The sequence below is a fragment of the Perca fluviatilis genome, chromosome 13 (assembly GCF_010015445.1).
Source record: "Perca fluviatilis chromosome 13, GENO_Pfluv_1.0, whole genome shotgun sequence".
In the NCBI taxonomy this organism is placed as follows: Eukaryota; Metazoa; Chordata; class Actinopteri; order Perciformes; family Percidae; genus Perca; species Perca fluviatilis.
In genome coordinates, this window is record NC_053124.1 from 18,126,800 (window position 1) to 18,146,544 (window position 19,745).

The following is a 19,745-nucleotide window of genomic DNA, read 5'->3' on the forward strand; positions in this document are numbered from 1 at the left end:
ATGAAAGTGAAACTGTACACTCACACTCACAGCACATGGTGTTTCGAGACTGAGGTCTGAGTCTGACATCTCCCACACTCAAACCTCCCGTGAGCAACAGTAAAGTGCCAGAGCATTCAATGACTTTGGTTCGACACACAGGAGCGCACGATGAGAACAAAACTATCCACTTCAATCTCTCTCTGTCAGTTTCTTTCTCACACCTGCACGACCTCCCTCCTTTCCTCCTGTGCTCGGCTTTTTTGCTTCTGGCATCTACGAGACAACATAACTCAAACCCACCTGCATTGACAAGACTGAGGAGAGGGTTGTTGGGAGAGAGGCTGCAGTTTCTCTGAAGCCTCCGATTGGAGCGACGACCTGACCACTGGATGGACAGAACCTCTGGCTTCAGCGGGCCCTGTCTGGAGTCCAAACAGGGAGATAATTATCAGACATCAAACAAATTTTAGCCTGTTTTCTTTTAATATTGTTGCAGTTGCATTACAATGTCAACATAGTAACATTGACATTAAATGACCTGTTGTTCCGTGGTTATTGTGGTTCACTGCACACACCACATAAACAGATGGATCCCACAAAATTCTTGGCTTACACACAATGTGACTTTGTAATTTCATTAACAATGATAAAATAGAACCTGAAAAGAAAGTGCGTTTTGAACAGTTTATTGTATGACTCATTTGTGCCAAAGAAAGAGGCCAAAAAAGAGGGATAATGTTTTGAAATTTAAGATGGCACCAGGTGACCGAAGCACACAGTCTCAAGCTCAAGTCTGAAGTTGTCCGGGCTTACGTTATATTTGTAGGCCTATGTTGTGTTGGTCTGACAGTGATGCTAATGCCAGTGACAAGGTACATGCAGCCGCAGGGTGACATCACCTAAGATTTATCTTCGTGTTGTCAAGTTGTTCGGTCCCGTATTTTGAGAAGACCTCAGGGTGTCTTTGGGGTCCGTGTATCATCCGATCATTCAATTATTCAATTTAATCTGGCAAACCAAAAACGAAATAACAAATCAATATTTTGTTTTTCTGTTTTTCTGTATGTACAAAAAATTGAAAACTGACATTTGTTTCATTGCTTTAAGCTCGAAACGGGAAATATAACAAACAAGGAAACCAAAGCGAAATAATGGATCAAATTAAGTTTTATGTTTTTTTTTCTTTATTTGTTGAAGTTGTTTTTTTTTTTTTTTCCACGGTGCCGTTCTGCTTGCTTTGCGCATGCGCAGTGGATAGTTTCAAAGGAGTAGGTCGCTGAGCGCCAAAAGCGAAGGGTCCGGTCCCGGTTGGTCAAACTTTCCAGTTCAAATGGCACTCGAACCATACATGTCTTTTATTGAGGACATGTTTATGAATGGAATGCCATATCATGAGATCTCAGTAAAGATGCGAGAAATGACGACGCTGAAGTTGGCATCCGATTCGCAGCTTCCGATTCGGCAGTTAAGGGGAAATTTAAGGGGAACCTCAAACTGTCCGATTCAGCAGGGAAACACAATTTACATTGCTGATCCTCTGTTTTTTTTAACCTCTTACTGTATTGAATGAGTGTTAGTCATTAAGGTAAATTATTAATTATGTCTAAAACACACTTTTAGATTTGTGAAAGCTTTATTGTCTTTATGAGAACACAATAAAGGTAGATTTCACCATTTCTTTCATATGTAGACCACATTGGACCAGGTCCAAAAACAGTTTAAAATTTGTGAAAGCTTTGTTCTATTTGTGAAAATGCAATAAAGGCAGATTTTACTGTTTTTTTCACACAGAGACCACATTGGACCAGGTCCAGATCCAAAACCACAATACCTAGACTTGTCAAATCTGAACTAAATTATCCCAGAGAGTCTAAGGAGTCTTAAAAACACTGTTTGAAATTTGTGAAAGCTTTGTTCTATTTGTGAAAATGCAATAAAGGCAGATTTTACTGTTTGAGTGCCATTTGAACTGGAAAGTTTGACCAACTGGGACCGGACCCTTCGCTTTTTTGGAACTATCCACTGCGCATGCGCAAAGCAAGCAGAACGGCACCGTGGGAAATGGACCAACTACAACAAATAAAGAAAAAAACCCAGAAAACTTAATTTGATCCATTATTTTGTTTTGGTTTTCTTGTTTATTATATTTCCCGTTTCGAGCTTAAAGCAACGAAACAAACGTCAGTTTTAAATTTTTTGTACATACAGAAAAACATTGATTCGTTATTTCGTTTTTGGTTTGCCAGATTAAATGGAATAATTGAATGATCAGATGATACACGGACCCTTTGGCAATGTGTCTGCGCGCAGGTAAATGCGCATGCACATGTTTATACGCGGGTGTTTGATTTTTCTGCAAATGTAAGAGTAAAAAGGGTGCTTTGTGATCAGTTTTTCAGACACCCTACTGATATTTTTGTACAATTTCAGGTTTATTCCTTAAAGTGTTTAATAGTTCATGTTTATATCTTTCAGGTAAATGCAATTCATGGCAAGATATTTACAACATTAATTGTCTTTTCCTTTATGCTTGTTTTTAATTTAGCTCTGTCACACTATTGGCTGCTAGCTGTAGATTTATATTTAGCGTACTACAGACATCGATCTTCACATCTAACTCTCAACTATACCCCTAATCCCCTAATCTTTATTCAACGTCTGGCTTTTGGGCTTTGACTACAGTACATCTCATATAGAGTAAGGTAACTATAATCTAAATTTGAAGATCTGTGACTATGTGTTTTCTAAAATAATAAAATCCCTGTCGGTTTATTTAGAATTAGCTCCTTATTGTCCATGTTTCACCTATTCTGTTTCCAACTCATGACTTAGTTTTAAAGCCAGCAGATTAAGGATGCATTAAAGAAAAAAATATTATCTATTGGGCAAATAACAACGAATTACCAAGAGGAAAGTAATATTACTTTTTAAATGAACCACACGACTTATGAATACAAAGATCAAGCTCAGCTCTGAGTCATACCTTGCATCCATGAATTTGATCTCCTGTTTTTTCCTGTTCACACAAAAAAATGACCGCAGAAACCAATTTAAAGCCACCAGAGAAACAACCAGATCCTCTAGATGTTTGGAAGAACAGAGTGTTGTGTTCAGATGCACAGGGGAATTATTCAAGTGCGGCAATTCAGAGACAGATGCTGGAAGAGAAGAAGCTGTTCTGGGAGCGAGGGACAGTCACACTTTGAAATGACATGAGAGGGGAAAAGAGAAAGAAACATTTATAGTAGGTGAAGAAACTAAAGAAAAGAAAGGAAGAGACTCTCAGATGTCAATTCTCAAAGCCCATCATTTTCTGCCAGTGAAAGTAAGTGTTAACATGGTCATGGTGAGAAAAGGGATACAACAATCATTTTAAACTGAACTCAAGCAAAAACATGATGACAAAACCAATATTATTGCTAAGAAAGTTGTTAAATGCTGCAAAAGAGCTGCATTTGATAAATGTTGAAATACTTTGGCATAATTTTTCAACTGGGGAGATAATGTAGACAAATATACTAGTTAATTAGTGGGTCAGTATTTTTTAAACAATTTGCTTTGTGTTTTTACAAACCAACGGGTCCTTGATTTTAGAAAGTGGCAGAAAAAAACAGCTTCTCCTTTCTAAACAGTGATCATTGATTTTGTTGGCTGAAAATTGTCTGTTGTTAGCAGATGTTATGACCTGTAGCTAGCTGGCTAATTAAGCTAACTTTACCTCCATGAGTTTTGTTAAAAACAATGTTTTTTGTCTAACTTTTTCAGGGACTCATTTTAATAACGAGAAGCTCGTAAATATGCACTTTATGACATACAGGATGCTAAAAGCCTGAGGCTAAAGGCTAAAGCTAAATGTCCCAGGAAAAAAAGTCAGCATCCTCAGTTGATGATCCACAGAGCAAAAAAAATAAAATAGAAATAGCAGAGAGAGACAATCAATGCTCAGTCGTTGAAGCTGCAGCTTAAGTGACAGGTGACGGAACACAAACACACACACACACACACACACACACACACACACACACACACACACACACACACACACACACACACACACACACACACACACACACACACATACACACACACATACACACACACACACACACACGGGTTGGTGTGTCAGAGCCTTTAGTCTGATTTCTTTCAGTGTTTTGATCCACAAACAACTGATGACTTAAAGACAGTAAAGAAAGTCACATTTTGCCCATTGTGGGGGTGACAGCAAACAGTGTTCAATTAAGGTAACATCAGGTAACATCTTACAGTAAGCCTGCATTACAGTAAATCATTTTTTTGGACACATGGGGGAAGCACAACAAGCTGTAAACATAACATTTGACATTGAAGTTGATGTGGCAGGCATAGAGTAACATTAGCATTGATTTGGAGTCATGTTTGTGTCCACCTATTCTCATTTTGCCAGACCATCCTCTAAAGCGCGCTGAAGGAGGGTCTGGCTACTCCACATAGCATTCGGGGATAGGAGGAAAACGTGCTCTGGAGTGATGGCATTTCTTTAAACCAATCAGTATCGTCATGGGCGGTGCTAAACTCCGCACAGAGCCGCTGCAAAATAGTTGTGCTGAGAAAACTCAGATTGGACAGATAGTCTAGCTAGCTATCTCAATTTACCCTGCAGAGATCTGAGGAGCAGTCAAAAATAGTCCTCATAAATCCTTCAAATTAAAAAATTCCAACACAAAGAAATCGGAAACAGAAAATACACACATCTGGCGGAATATCCTGCAGCACCGGAGCAATCCCGGAAGTGGAATGTCAAGTATATTCCTGATGACAGGAAGTCTTATATTGACTTTCCTTGTAGTTCTGGTTTGGTCTCTGTTAACTACTGAGCGAAATATCTGGCTCTTTAGCTGCTTAATGCTAAACTATGTTTACAAGATATAGTTGCTAACTTTGTGCCAGCAGCCTGCTGTGACTGGAAATGAGACTGATGAGAGCTGTGAGAGTAAACCGAAACAGTAAGTTGGTAAAGTCGTAAAACCAAACAAAGTTGAAAGATGCTAAAACACTCGAGTAGAGTTGAGGGGAACTACAGAGTTGTTATGTAATAATTCATGGTGGGTTTGTAACTATGAATGTTACTCATATATAAAGTCAGTTAATCTATTCTTAATATACAATATTTATTGGGGCAGTTTTAAAGAACGAGGTGAATTAATCAACGTGAAAAGGTCCTTCTGTTTTCCTTCTGATATTCTGTGGTGCAGTCAGGCTACTATTTTTAACTGCAGTGAATTACTTCTGTCCCCAATATCTTTTGACATACATGTAACTTTGATTTCAGAACACAGAACATTAAAAGATCTCTCCTTGTATTTTGTTGTTTTTTGGCCTCCATGTTTTATTTCTCCCAAGTCTACGCAATCCCTTTTATTCCCCTCCATGCATATACATTATTTCCAAGGGGGTAAGTCTCTCTCCACAACGCGTACCTCCTATGGAGCCATTTTGATGCTACCAAATGATCACCTCCTGTTAGCATTCCATTGACTGCCATTCATTTTGACGTCACTTTGACAGCGAACAACTTTACATCTGAAGCGTTTAAAGACTCTATTTGTCCATTGTTTATTTCTAAAGAAACACGACAATGTATAAAAGGCTCCATTACCTTGTATCTCACGTTATGGCTCCGTAGCAGATGTTTTTATAAACATAGGCTAACGATTGTGTCATAACCACGCGACTTACTGTCGCACAGTAGAGGAATTACCGTATAGTACAGGAGAAGCTCGCAGGCAGTTTCGACTTACATTAGCTGTTTAAGTTTAATTACTAATGTTAACTAGCATTTTAGCATTTTAGTTAGCAATAATTAGCCTGAGCCTATGTTATCTCCTTACATATATCTACCCTCTGCAAGATTGGGAATGATTGAGATTTCTCTTGGCACAGCTACCAGAAGACTTCCAACTTTCAGACAGGTTGCTCACGTCACATTTACGTCTTCAAGCTCAGTTGGAGGCTGCGCAGTAACGCTCAGCCTTCACCGGAAAAGTGCTTCTAATAGACTTCACTGGTCTCCGTCCAGAGCAACGGGATCTATTGATCCATATATTTTACTGTCTATGCTTATTTCCCATAGGAAGGTCACACAGCGATCAAATAAAAAATCATTATAGATAACTGGTGGATTACAGGGAAGAGCAGGTGGTCTTTACAAATACAGGCTAGGAACCTGTGTTGTTGGAAAGCACCTTGGATGAACGCATACTTTAAATCTAAAATGTGGGATGTAAATTTGTGTGTGTGGTTTGGACACAATTGTCACACTGGATGTAAGAACTGTAATTATAGGTGCCATTGTACAATACAATTTCTCCACTAATTGTATGTCTGTGAAAGATTTATTCTTACTTCTCCTTGCGAGTCTGCTCGGCTGTGGTTTCCATGGCGCACTCGAGAGAGCTTTGAAGTGAATAAAGCTGATTAGTCGTTTCTTTCAGCAAGAATCGGGTCACAAACTGCTCCAGGTGGGTGGACTCCTGATATTCCTGTCAATCAAGAGGAAGAAAAGGAGATGGAGGAGTTAGAGTAGGAGGAATGACGAAAAGAAAGGATGGTGCCATGCCAGTCAAGAGTCACTCAATGTCCAGACTTCCTCTGCTAATTAAAAGATGCCAACAGATAATTTATTTAGAAGATTACACAAGACAGCTGCAGGAGTGGAGAAAAAACGAGGAAGAAGAACATAAACAATCTGGGGTTTACACTCTTCATCTCTTATCTGCTGAAACCTGCCTCTTAAATTGTGTTTCAACAATCTTAAATGGATGCTATCCCAGTTTATAGTTTCTACTATATATTTCTACTATTTCTACTTGTTCATCATTTAAATCACACCGAATAGCATTTTTATTTTAGTTTGGTTTACAACAGTCTAATAATATATTAATACAATACAAATAGACTTTGTAAAGCATAGAACTGGACTTATTTCTAGTGTTGTCCCAGGTGTCCACCGATAATTCATCAATATGGAAACTTGCAAAATGACTTGTTATAAAAACAATTTGTCCAAATCAGTGCAACAGAGGCCGACCTACCCAGTATTTTCAGAAACACTGGGTCCCCCAGTTTCCATGATGTGACTCAATGCCTATTGTAATGTAATGTCTTTAGTTAACCTTCCCTACCTGTTAAATGTCCCCATCTTTAAAACTTTAAAAAGATTTGCAAATAGTTATTAAGAGGGGCGACAGTTCGTTCTTTCACCCGTGACTTGTGGGACAAAGACAAAGGAGGACAAGGGGCATGAATTTTGGTCATTTTGCTCACAACTGGAATGGCATCCCACCTCAACTCACCTACTGCTCAAGCCTACATGCCCTGATGACATCATCAGTCACGATGAATAATCTGACCTTTTGTTGAGTCTTGGTAGTGCATCATGTTTCTGATTGGCACAACAAGTACTGTATGTGCATATGTTTTTGTAAACGACATGAACAATATTTGTAAAATAACATAAACGTGCTTTGCACCTTCAATTTGTCCTTTTTTTAATCAATGGTACATTTACAATTTGTTTTGTTAGCTCAGAAAGCTGATGGAAGAATAATCGAATGACTTTCTGAATGACATTTTGAGACGTCATTTGCACAATGCCTGGACCAGAGCAGGAGGGCTGAGAGATGTTTTCAATCGAAGGTAAGTGAATGATGCTCGGTACAACAGAGTTTGCTGTTTGCACACCACACCTGCTCCCACAGTTTTAAGCACCGTGACTGTTTGTACACTTGACTAACAATGCAACTAATGCAAGTTAGATTAGAGAATGACTAATGCATGAATAGGAATGTGTATGTGTGACAGAAGATGAAAGAGGAGGAGAGACAGGACATATATTTCAGTGTTTTGTCTATTACTAATTACTGTGTTTATCGAAAAAGTACAATGAAAATGGTTTGATTTTAAAAGCTTGATTTGTTTATCAGACTTCGGAAGTGCACACACACACACACACACACACACACACACACACACACACACACACACACACACACACACACACACACACACACACACACACACACACACACACACACACACACACACACACACACACACACACACACACACACACACACACCCTAATTACAGTATATTGAATCTTTCTGTGAGAGAGCTGAACTCTTCTCCAGAATACAGAGCAGATCCTTAGACTTGGGCTTTTCCCAATTGGCCCTATCCAACACCACATCCAAAGATTGAACAGTTTGTCCTAAAATGTGAGAACTATCTTAATTCTGAACAAACATACAGATAATCCCTGTTTTCTGCAGTGTTGTGTTAAAAAAAATCGGTCATTGCTATCGGTCATGTTAGGTATTGTTTGATCCCCTGACATTCAGAACACACACAGGCACATTCAGTGAGTGAGTCACGACAAAACTGGTAAAGGTCAGTCTCCTGTCTACAATATGAGCATAGATTACCTCCTGTGATCTGTACTGTACCTTTGTGTGTGTGTGTGTATTTGTGTTCCCAACTCACCAATGCAGTCATTTTAGACAGCTTACGTAAGGTCTGTCTGATATTTTCCTTTTTGCCATTCTCTTGATCTTTTTATTCTCAATTGTACAAAATTTTGAATGAGTTACTTTATTGAGGCAGTGCACTGGTGCTAAAATCAATTTAAACCTATTACTGTATTACATGTAAATTATAACTGTAACTGTGAAGATGAAAAGTTTGTATGATCTTTATTGGTGTTTGATGCTAGTGTTTATACCCTGTGTTCTGAGTGAGTTTTGCAGGTGATGTGAACTGTTTAGCTCAGGTGACTGTTGGTAATGCAGACTGTGGTTAGAGTTTTGCACATGTGGCTTCAGTTGTGACCACTGTCGTTTAGCATCAAAAAAAAACTTCAAGGGCTATAACTACAAAACTCTGACCAGTCATGCAATCAGAACTCACCTTCTGCCAAATGGTTAAAATCCTGATTGCAAATCGTCATCAAATCATGTAAAAAATAAGCTGACTGAAATGAAATGCTCCCTAAATGATCACCTTAAAGTGCAGAGAACCGGGAATAAGTTGCTCCAGCTATTCATAAATAGATATGTGGATACATTACTAAATTTGCATGTAAAATCCTTGCAAAATTCTTAGAAATTACAGGCTATAGTTTTAAACTACTGATTTGCTATATATAGTACAGGCCAAAAGTTTGGACACACCTTCTCATTCAATGCGTTTTCTTTATTTTCATGACTATTTACATTGTAGATTCTCACTGAAGGCATCAAAACTATGAATGAACACATATGGAATTATGTACTTGACAAAAAAGTGTGAAATAACTGTCTTATATTTTAGATTCCTCAAAGTAGCCACCCTTTGCTTTTTTGATAGCGCTGCAAACCCTTGGTGTTCTCTCAATGAGCTTCATGAGGTAGTCACCTGAAATGGTTTTCACTTCACAGGTGTGCCTTGTCAGGGTTAATTAGTGGAATCTTTTCCCTTATTAATGGGGTTGGGACCATCAGCTGTGTTGTGCAGAAGTCAGGTTGATACACAGCCGACAGCCCTATTGGACAACTGTTAGAATTCATATTATGGCAAGAAACAATCAGCTAAGTAAAGAGAAACGAGTGGCCGTCATTACTTTAACAAATGAAGGTCAGTCAGTCTGGAAAATTGCGAAAACTTTGAATGCGTCCCCAAGTGCAGTCGCAAAAACCATCAAGCGCTACAACGAAACTGGCTCACATGAGGACCGCCCCAGGAAAAGAAGACCAAGAGTCACCTCTGCTGCTGAGGATAAATTAATCTGAGTCACCAGCCTCAGAAATCGCAAGTTAACAGCAGCTCAGATTAGAGACCAGATGAATGCCACACAGAGTTCTAGCAGCAGACACATCTCTAGAACAACTGTTAAGAGGAGACTGCACGAATTAGGCCTTCATGGTCAAGTAGCTGCTAGGAAACCACTGCTAAGGAGAGGCAACAAGCAGAAGAGATTTGTTTGGGCCAAGAAACACAAGGAATGGACATTAGACCAGTGGAAATCTGTGCTTTGGTCTGATGAGTCCAAATTTGAGATCTTTGGTTCCAACCGCCGTGTGTTTGTGCGACGCAGAAAAGGTGAACGGATGGATTCTACATGCCTGGTTCCCACCGTGAAGCATGAAGGAGGTGTGATGGTGTGGGGGTGCTTTGCTGGTGACACTGTTGGGGATTTATTCAAAATTGAAGGCATACTTAACCAGCATGGCTACCACAGCATCCTGCAGCGACATGCCATCCCATCCGGTTTGCGTTTAGTTGGACCATCATTTATTTTTCAACAGGACAATGACCCCAAACACACCTCCAGGCTGTGTAAGGGCTATTTGACCAAGAAGGAGAGTGATGGAGTGCTGCGCCAGATGACCTAAGACAGTTATTTCACACTTTTTTGTTAAGTACATAATTCCATATGTGTTCATTCATAGTTTTGATTGCCTTCAGTGAGAATCTACAATGTAAATAGTCATGAAAATAAAGGAAACACATTGAATGAGAAGGTGTGTCCAAACTTTTGGCCTGTACTGTATATTAAAATGTTACAGTAATCTGCAATAACTTGTTGCGAAAACTGTTTCCATTTGATTGTCAAGCAAATGTTAAGCAAACTTTAGAAAATTGTATATGCAAATTAGGTACGTTTCCATCAATTGGTTGGAAGCGAATCAAATAAGGCTACAGTGTAGTTTTGTCAGAAGTTGGCGCAATAGGCTACGCATGGTGGTAATCCACCAGTAAACTGAGTAGAAGTACAGTACGTCTAGAGGTTCAAATGAACAGGCTGTACGAAAACGTAATTTGTATATATTCCACATATTTTTTGCTGTACGCACCACATTGAATGCTGCTTTAAGACCACTCTGATCTACATAATGAGGATGTTGTGGAAGGTGGGTGGGTCATAAAAAAGGGCTTTCAAGTGGGGTAGCGGAGCGGAAACTTGCCTTGGCCATTTAACCCACTACGAGAGAAAAATGTGGAGATGTCTTAGGAATTTGGTTCAATTGTTATTGTTAGTCAAGTGTTAATTGTTCTTTCATTTCAGCTAGTATTGGCCACAATTTTTTTTTTTTATTCACAATGGTAATGTCCTTAAAGGTGGCATGCTATTTATATGCCTTCCCATGAGACCATGTTGTCTGGAGACGAAGACATGGGAGTTGAACAGTGGAAACAGCTGATCAGTCATGTGAGTTAAATGTTCACTATATGCCAAAACATATTCGGCAAAGACATTTCCATGTCCTATTTAGCGCATCAACTCTTTTTCGACAAAGGAAAAAACTACCTCAAGGCAGCGTAAAAACCTTTTGTCTAATTTTGCCGTTTTCATACAGCTTTTATAATGCAATACTTCAAAATGCGCATACAAACACGTTAATGGAAACACGGCAACTGACATATCATCACCTTTTCAGTTAATATTGTCAGGCAGGTAAGTGTAAGGCAGCGGAAGAAGGGCCCAAATGCATGCAGATAGTCAAGGCTAATGAGAACAATTTAATGACGCGACAGCAAAGAAACATGGCAACAACGCAACTACAATGATCTGACAACTGCCTGGGCAAACTGCCTGGGATACTGTGTGTGCTGCAGGCCTGATGAGGAAATGAGGTGCAGGTGGAGAGATGGACAGGGAAGCTAATTTGAAGGCAGGTGGGAGTGGAAGGATATGGAATAAAAGGAAAGTCTGAAAGCATCTAATGGAAAGGTAAAGAATAACAGTGAAGGTGTCTGGGGAAGTGGAAATCTGTCTTAAAAGAGGGACAGGGAGGCACAATGATGCTGCGTTCCAGACACAATTTTTAGCCCAAAAGGTACGACTTCAAGTCACGACTCACGGCTTGGTAGCGTTCCAGGCAAAGTCACGACAAACCCTACTAGCTAGCGTTAACGTTAGCTAGCGGCTACCTACCATTGACGTTAGCTAGCGCTAACTGACACTAGCGATTTCTAGTGTGCAACCTATTTTGGGCTTCATTTTTTAAACATAACCTGTAGTAGTACACAATCATATGTGTATTGTTTTGATTACAATGTGCGGAATTACTTTACGTTGCCTATTTATGTATATTTGTTTCTATTTCTCACTGTTAATCACCGGTGTCTGTACAGCATCAACAGGGGTTGATATTGTTGTTTATGTGTGTGTGACGTCAAAACTGTAACTGGGAGTAGCTTACAACGATCTGGTACGAGTTCACGAGTAGTAAGTTACGGGTTTGACTGCTGTTCCAGCGCACTTTCACGGGTAGAAGGTTGTGATAACACGAGTTACGGGTTGCATGGAACGCAGCAAGAGCACATCCACCCAATTGATGTGGACATGTGACAAATATGGCAAACTTGTTAGCAAACTTGTTAAAACTGTTAGCTTATTTACACATCCAGCAGATACGGAGCAACATTATTATATTTTTGCAGTCATATTTTTGACCACTTGATGAATATAAGTTCAATATTCAGCTCTGTTTATGGTCTTTACCAACTTCACTGCAAAATATATTTGTTGATATATTTATGATTCATACAGTAGTTAGAATTATATATTGTGTTTTTTTTTATATAATTAAAAGACGTACCGCTTTTTATCATCATTAAACAGCATTTTGAGTGTCAGGTCAGATGTGTTCGGAAGTGATGCAAAGACTCATGGGAAAAAATATATATGTTCTGAACGGTTTCTGTCCTAGTTATAGCGTGTTTAATAATGTTCTGTTAATATTGGGTGTGCACTTATGTTACCTGGGTTTTAGTTTTGTATGGTTGATTTAGTGTTCATGTTTATCTACATTTATTGTTGCACCATGACCGAGACCCGGGTGGGAACTGATGGGCTATGGGCAGTGAAATAGTGTTAATTAGATTGGAAATCAGTAACTCTGTCTCCTGAGTGAGCTTTAATGTGTAGCACAGTACATTGGAAAATGTCACTGTTTTGTGTTACCTTTATTGTTTTTGTTTCTTGGAACAAATATATTGGATACATTGTTCTTAAAATCATACTGCCATAAAGGAAAATAAAATATTTTTATATAGAGAAGATGAAAAAGAAGAAGAAGAACAAAGAAACTTTACTTTAGTGGTTGTAAGTAGCCTAATGTTTTATATTTGTAATGTTTTGTTGCATGTTTAACTTAACATGCTTATTTTAGACAACATGAAAAAATAAAAATATTACTAATAATTTTTAGTAATGACAATGTAAACTTGATTTGTCTACAACATCACACCTTACATCAACAACTTACCGCTCTGTGTTAACAGCTTCCTATGGTGGCTCCCCTTGTGTAAAACTTAAATGGTTTAAGACAACTGGTTTCCATGCAAATTTCTAGTAAAGTCAACTAATTTGGGGTAACAGTGTAGCTAATCTCTACATAAGAACTAATTTGTGTGGTGCAACCTTTTAATTTATTGATTAGTAGATTAGTATTAGTAGATTAGTAGATTCAAGAACAGTTTCTTTCCAAAAGCCATAACAACTTTGAACTCACACATACACTGACTTCACAGTCTTACCCCCAACCCCCGGACTTTCTTCTACCCACCTACTGTGCAATATTAATATTTAATATAATATAATATAATATAATATATTTAATGTAATACTTTTGATAATATTGATAATTCTTAACTCTTTTTTTTATATATGTATATAGCGTCTCAGAACTATGCACCTTACCCCTTACCCCACCTCCCCCCTTTTTCTTCTTTTGCACTACTTATTTTATTACATTGTTTATACTGGAAAGGAGTTGCTTTTAATTTCGTTGTACATGTGTATAATGACATTCTATTCTATTCTAGTAAACACTTGCCGTACATATTACTACCTAAATTAAAACTTGCCAGATTGCATATAACACTTGGTGCATACTGTATGTACTGTACATTTTTCCATCCAACCACAGTGCTTGCTATTATTATTTTCTTTAATTTCATAATTTAAAAACCTTTTGCATTATGAAAAAATATTGCACCTAATACTACGATGCACTGTGAAGTGTAAGAACACAGCAACTTCCTCTTGCTGCAGGTGAGTACCACCTGAGATCTGATAGGACAGGTTTGCTAATGTGTATGGGAAGCCTGTAAATAGCTTTGGCAGGAATATCTGTGCAAAATAAAACCCAGAGTGTTTTTAGCACAGATACCTATACAGTTTGTGCCATGGCTTTGATTTAGATGCACAATCTTGTTCCAACTCTCCCGCACTTCATGGACGTTTGATGATACAAAAGGGCGCACACAATCAAGCACATTAGCTTGAGCATACGTAAGCTCACACAAATACACACTAACAATCTTCTAATGCAAAAAAAGAGGAACACCTCACAAATACACACACATTCACAGCCAGAGACCACCCACTCAAATACATATACAGTTCAACTGAGGCAGCTGAGCTTCAGTCTGTGACTAATGCAGCATCTGTTCTCCTCCTCGCTCAGCCAATACTTGCTAACCGGGAAATGCAGCACATCATACATTTATTTTCTCTCTTATATACTAACTACTATACTATACTACACTATACTATACTACTATAATAACACATTTTAGTGTCACAGAAAAAAATTATGTTGCACACACGCTTGCACACAGGGGGAAACTATGAATTAGGCGTCAGGGAGTAAATACTGGGGAGACATCAGCAGTGTGTTCACACTCTAGTGTTGTAATTTGATTTCAAAGTTATTGCCTTGATCAATAACTCATAAATTCTCTCCAATTTGCAAAGAGTAATTTGTTTTTATTCAACCTCAAATATCTATTTTATACTGTATAGCTGTGAGGGAACAATAGTGTAGTGTGTTGATGGAACATTTGTGAGACTGACTTTTTCCTGTGTACTTCTTGAGAGCTATTGTAATGCGTGTGCAGGTTCTGTAAAGATGAATGCCCACAAACTGTTTGAACAGTAAGCGAGGATTTTATTCACTTCACAATAGTTTGTCCTAGTTGGCGATACAGGTTAGAAATTGTAATCACCTCAAAACAGTGGCATAGGTTTTAACACTGTACTCCAGCTCCCCCTTAACACAAGAAAAGAATGACACATTTATGAATACAACCAATGCCATAAAACAAACAATACACCCATAACCTTCATAAACAAAGATGCCTACCGGTCTAAAATCATCCACTATAAACGATAGACGAGCCTCACCACATCCGCGCACCTTCACACTATACAATACAAACAAACGTTCACAATTCATATAGCACAACAGTATAAATAGCATATAAATAACATCATGCACATAACAGGATTTACACATACCATTAATAAAGCCTAAGTGCCCACGAGAAAGCAACTGCTCCACTCTACCAGGTAATCAGTGTCCAACAAACATTACCCTCCAGCTGACGCTCCCTTTTGCCGTCATCAGCAGCGTGCCCGGCTACCGTGCGCGTAACCACACCTGTAGCGGCAGCGCCTCACATTCACCCCTCCCAGAACACAAATCATCGCCCCGATGATAGGGCTAAGAGCCAACCCTTAAGTACCTGCCGGGTCCAATACCTCACAGCATGGAAGATTTACTTAAGTTATCCATAACAGTGGACAGAATCTTTTTTAAGGTACCTAACCATAAATTGTTAAGATGGGCCACTACCTGAGCTCCAGCCCGTCCTCCTCGCCTTGGCACTGCAGACCGTGGTAGATGAAAGGGATTGGAGCGCACTCCTGCCGTGCTCCTAGCCGACCGTCACAACCGCACTGGAGAAGGGTCCCGTTCCTCCTCTGACAACTCTGGGTCCGACACCTGTTGTGCAACAGCTGCTACATCCCCCACCTCACTCTCTCCTGATCCTTCAGGGCCCACCTGCATGCTCACCTCCGCCTCCTCCGAATTGCTGTCCTGTCCTGGGGCGTCATTGCAGACACCCCCATCGAACCCCACTGCTGGAGAAACCTTCTTGAGCAGCACCACCATGTCCTCTTCTGACTCCTCATCTGCCAAAACCTTGTTCTGCTGCACGCCAGCTCTCACACTCTGCCCCAGAGGTGGTTCCACGGACCCAGCCTTACCACAGGGCCTGAGCTCCATCCGATGTACATTACTGGGGGCCAAGGACCCATCCACTGGAGCCACAGTGTACACCCCCCCCTTGGGGTTCAGCCGAGACAGCACTTGGTAGGGAACTGGCAGCCATACGTCCTGAATCTTATGCCGACCCTTAAAGGTGCGATTCCGCCTATAGACTAATTGACCCTCCTGCAAAGCACTCTGCCGAGGTGAGGGCCCATGGCTTTGTCTACAGGCATCCGCATGCAGGGTCATTTGCCTACGCGCATGATTGTGAGCTGCCTTTAGTTGCTGCTGATGTGTATGGATCCAATCATCGGTCGTCCCTCCTAACTCCTGTTCTCCTACTCCCAATAAAACATCCACTGGCAGGTTGGGGGACCTACCAAACATCAGGAAATATGGGATGTAGCCAGTACTGGCATGTTCTGAGGTGTTGTAAGCGAAAACCACCTCCGGCAAGTGCTCCACCCATCTCCTCTTTTTTTCTGGGGGCAGCATCCTCAATAGATCGTGAAGGGTGCGATTAAAACGCTCACACTGACCATTCCCCTGGGGGTGATATGGGGTGGTGCGGCTCCGGCTCATTCCATACACCTTGCACAGATTCTTTATAATTTCTGCTTCAAAACACCGCTCTTGATCCTAGGGAATTCTTTGAGGAACTCCGTACTTCTGAATCCACTCCCTCACCCAGACCCTTGCCACCGTCACAGCCTTCTGATCTCGGGTGGGCACTGCCACTGTGAACTTGGAGAATACATCGGTGAACAGAAGTAAATTTTCACGACCATTGCTAGATGGCTCTAATACTGTAAAATCTATGACCAGCACCTCCAATGGCCGAGCCGGCAACCTGCCCGCGCCATTTGCACTTTCATGGGGGGGGCGGGGCCTTGGCCACAATAAAGCGCTCGCATCTCCGACAGTACTCCTCAATATCCGCGTGTATCCCTGGCCAGTAGCATCTGGCCCGAACCAGCTGGAATGTCCTCTCGACGCCTTGATGTCCATGACTATCGTGCATATGGCGCAGGACGTCCGCACGCAAACTGTGGGGCAGCAGCAGCTGCTTCAGACGTCCCTGTCTTGAGTCCAGTAGCTCCCGATACAGTACCCCAACCTCCTCCGTAATAGTCTCCCACTGCCGCAGGAGCTCCAATGTTTTCCTACCCTCCGTTACACGTTCTGCCCGGGTGGGTTTCTGCCCTCGCCTCCAATATTCCAGGAACGCCACGAACACTGTATCAGCCTGCTGTTTAGAAGCCAAAAAGTCACTAGAATACATTGTGAAGATTGATGAGGCCCCCATAGTATTCATTGCAGCTGTGAACTGGCCTCCTACCCCAGCTGCCAGAGTAGTTTTCACCTGCTCGATGGTTTGACAAACCCCCGGGCCATACTGCCTTGACAACCCATCAGCATTTGCATTCTGCTTCCCAGGCCGGTAGTGCAGCTCAAAATCAAACTGAGCTACCTCCGCCACCCACCTTTGCTCCACGGCTCCCAACCTTGCGGTCGCCAGATGACTCAGTGGATTATTGTCCGTAAAAACAGTGAATCGCCGTCCCAGCAGGTAGTCATGGAACTTATCTGTAACACCCCACTTAAGGGCCAGTAGCTCCAACTTCATAGCACTGTAGTTATCCATATTCCTCTCAGAGCGCCGCAACCCTCGGCTTGCATAGGCCATCCTGCGACAAAACCGACCCCAACCCTTGATGGCTAGCATCAATCTCCACATAGAAAGGCTTAGTGAAATCCGCATAGGCCAGCGCCTTTTTAGTACATGGAATGCACTCTCACATTCCGAACTCTACAACTGCTTGAAGGGGACCCCACTGGACCTGGAGCCCAGGCCCTTGGGGGAACCCATAGCTGAGAGGGCGTGGAGAGGGGCGGCAATACGCGAAACGTTTTCCACAAACCTCCGGTAATATCCAGCAAAGCCCAGGAAAGACAGAAGCTCTGCAAAATTGGTAGGGCACCTCCACTCAGCCACAGCCCAAATTTCTCTGGATCGGTTGCTACACCCTCGGCCGAAATAACATGGCCCAAAAATGGCACCTCAGGTTGGAACAGCGAACATTTGCTCCACTTTACCTTCAGGCCGTGCTCCCGAAACCTGGAGAGCACCATCCGCAGGCGAGTCCGGTGCTGACTAAACGATGTGGAAAACACCACCACGTCATCCAGTTACAGCAGCAAGGGCTGGAAATGCTCATCACCGAATATACGCTCCATGAGTCGCTGAAAGGTACCTGGTGCATTGCAAAGACCAAACGGCATTCGATTAAATTCAAACAACCAAAATGGTGTGCAAAATGCAGTCTTCTGCTGGTCATTCTCTGCTAACACCACCTGGTTGTAACCGCTCACCTGGTCCAGCGTTGAAAACCACTGGGCACCTCCCAGTGCATCAAATGACTCTTCAATCCTGGGCAGAGGGTACGCATCCTTCCGGGTCTTGGTGTTGAGTTGCCGGTAGTCTACACACATCCTCAAAGTCCCGTCCTTCTTCCGCACAATTACCAGAGGCGAGGAGTAAGGGCTGCAACTATCCCCAATAACTCCCTGCTGTAAAAGCTGCATTATATGTGCCTTAACTTCCTCGTACTGACTTGGGGGAAGTCTGTGATAGCGCTGTTTAACTGGGGCGTTATCTAACAGTGGAATCTCATGCTATATAACCTCGGTGCAGCCCAACTCACTATCACTTCTAGCAAACACATCAGCATTTTCCTCCAGCAACTCCCTCACCTGGGCTAACTGATGCTCATCCAAACAAGCACTACTGAATTCAAAAGTAAACTTAGGTGACTCCGCCGAAAGCTGCCCCAAGGTGGCCTCTTGCATATGGACAGACACTTCCACTTCCTGCGGCCCTACCTCCTGGAATGTCACTGGGCTTACACCCCCAGCCACTACATCTGCTACACTTATACGGGCCAGGCAGGTGCGTGGTTCCAAGCATATCTGTATGGCCAATGTTAACAACAGGGACTATCAGCTCTCCTCCCTGCATCCACACATATGAGGTAGACACCAGCAAGTTACAGGGTAGCAACCCTTCCTCAACTTCTAATGCTTCTACTACTACTGATTGACCGTCGGGGCTATTACACTGAAATCCTGAGGCTGAAACAAGGCACATAGACCCGGCAGGTACTACAACAGTTGAAGAGGCTAACACTTTAGCGAACCCCCCCGTAGTAACAGATGAAGGTGGAGTACATGAAAGACCAGGGGGACAGGAAGAACACTCTTAGCATTTCTTTATTACATTCATCCCAATTATGCCCGGCACCATCCTCCTTCTTTCCCGTGTGACCTCATCAGGGGAGTCTTTCACTACCAGGAGCCCACACTGGGGGTACACCACCCCTGCAATTTCCACATTGAGTCTCAAATACCCCACATATGGTAACGGTGTCCCATGAGCCCCTTTCAAACTAAGCCACCCACAAGCCTTCAGAGCAGCCTCATCCATCTCCGAGAAATGTTGCTGAAAGAAACTTTCAGTGAGCACTGACACATTAGAACCCGTATCCCACAAACAACAAACGGTACCCCACCCACCACAGCCTGTATTACGGGAACCGGACCCACCAGTGCCTCGGCTAACTCAGCGTGATCACCCAGTACCTCTTCTGAGCTCACTTGCCTCCCTTCTGTAGTTTGGCTCTC

General features: G+C 41.7%; 1 protein-coding gene across 1 annotated transcript in view; it reads right to left on the minus strand.

Annotated features, from left to right (window-relative positions):
• necab1 (N-terminal EF-hand calcium binding protein 1) overlaps nucleotides 1-19,745 on the minus strand; it is a 45,286-nt gene that overhangs the window by 10,413 nt on the left and 15,128 nt on the right. Inside the window, exons 6-7 of the mRNA XM_039821105.1 lie at nucleotides 6,367-6,503; nucleotides 283-404 (exon numbers count right to left, since the gene is read on the minus strand). Of these exons, the coding sequence (XP_039677039.1) occupies nucleotides 283-404; nucleotides 6,367-6,503 (259 nt within the window). The remainder of the gene's footprint in view (nucleotides 1-282; nucleotides 405-6,366; nucleotides 6,504-19,745) is intronic.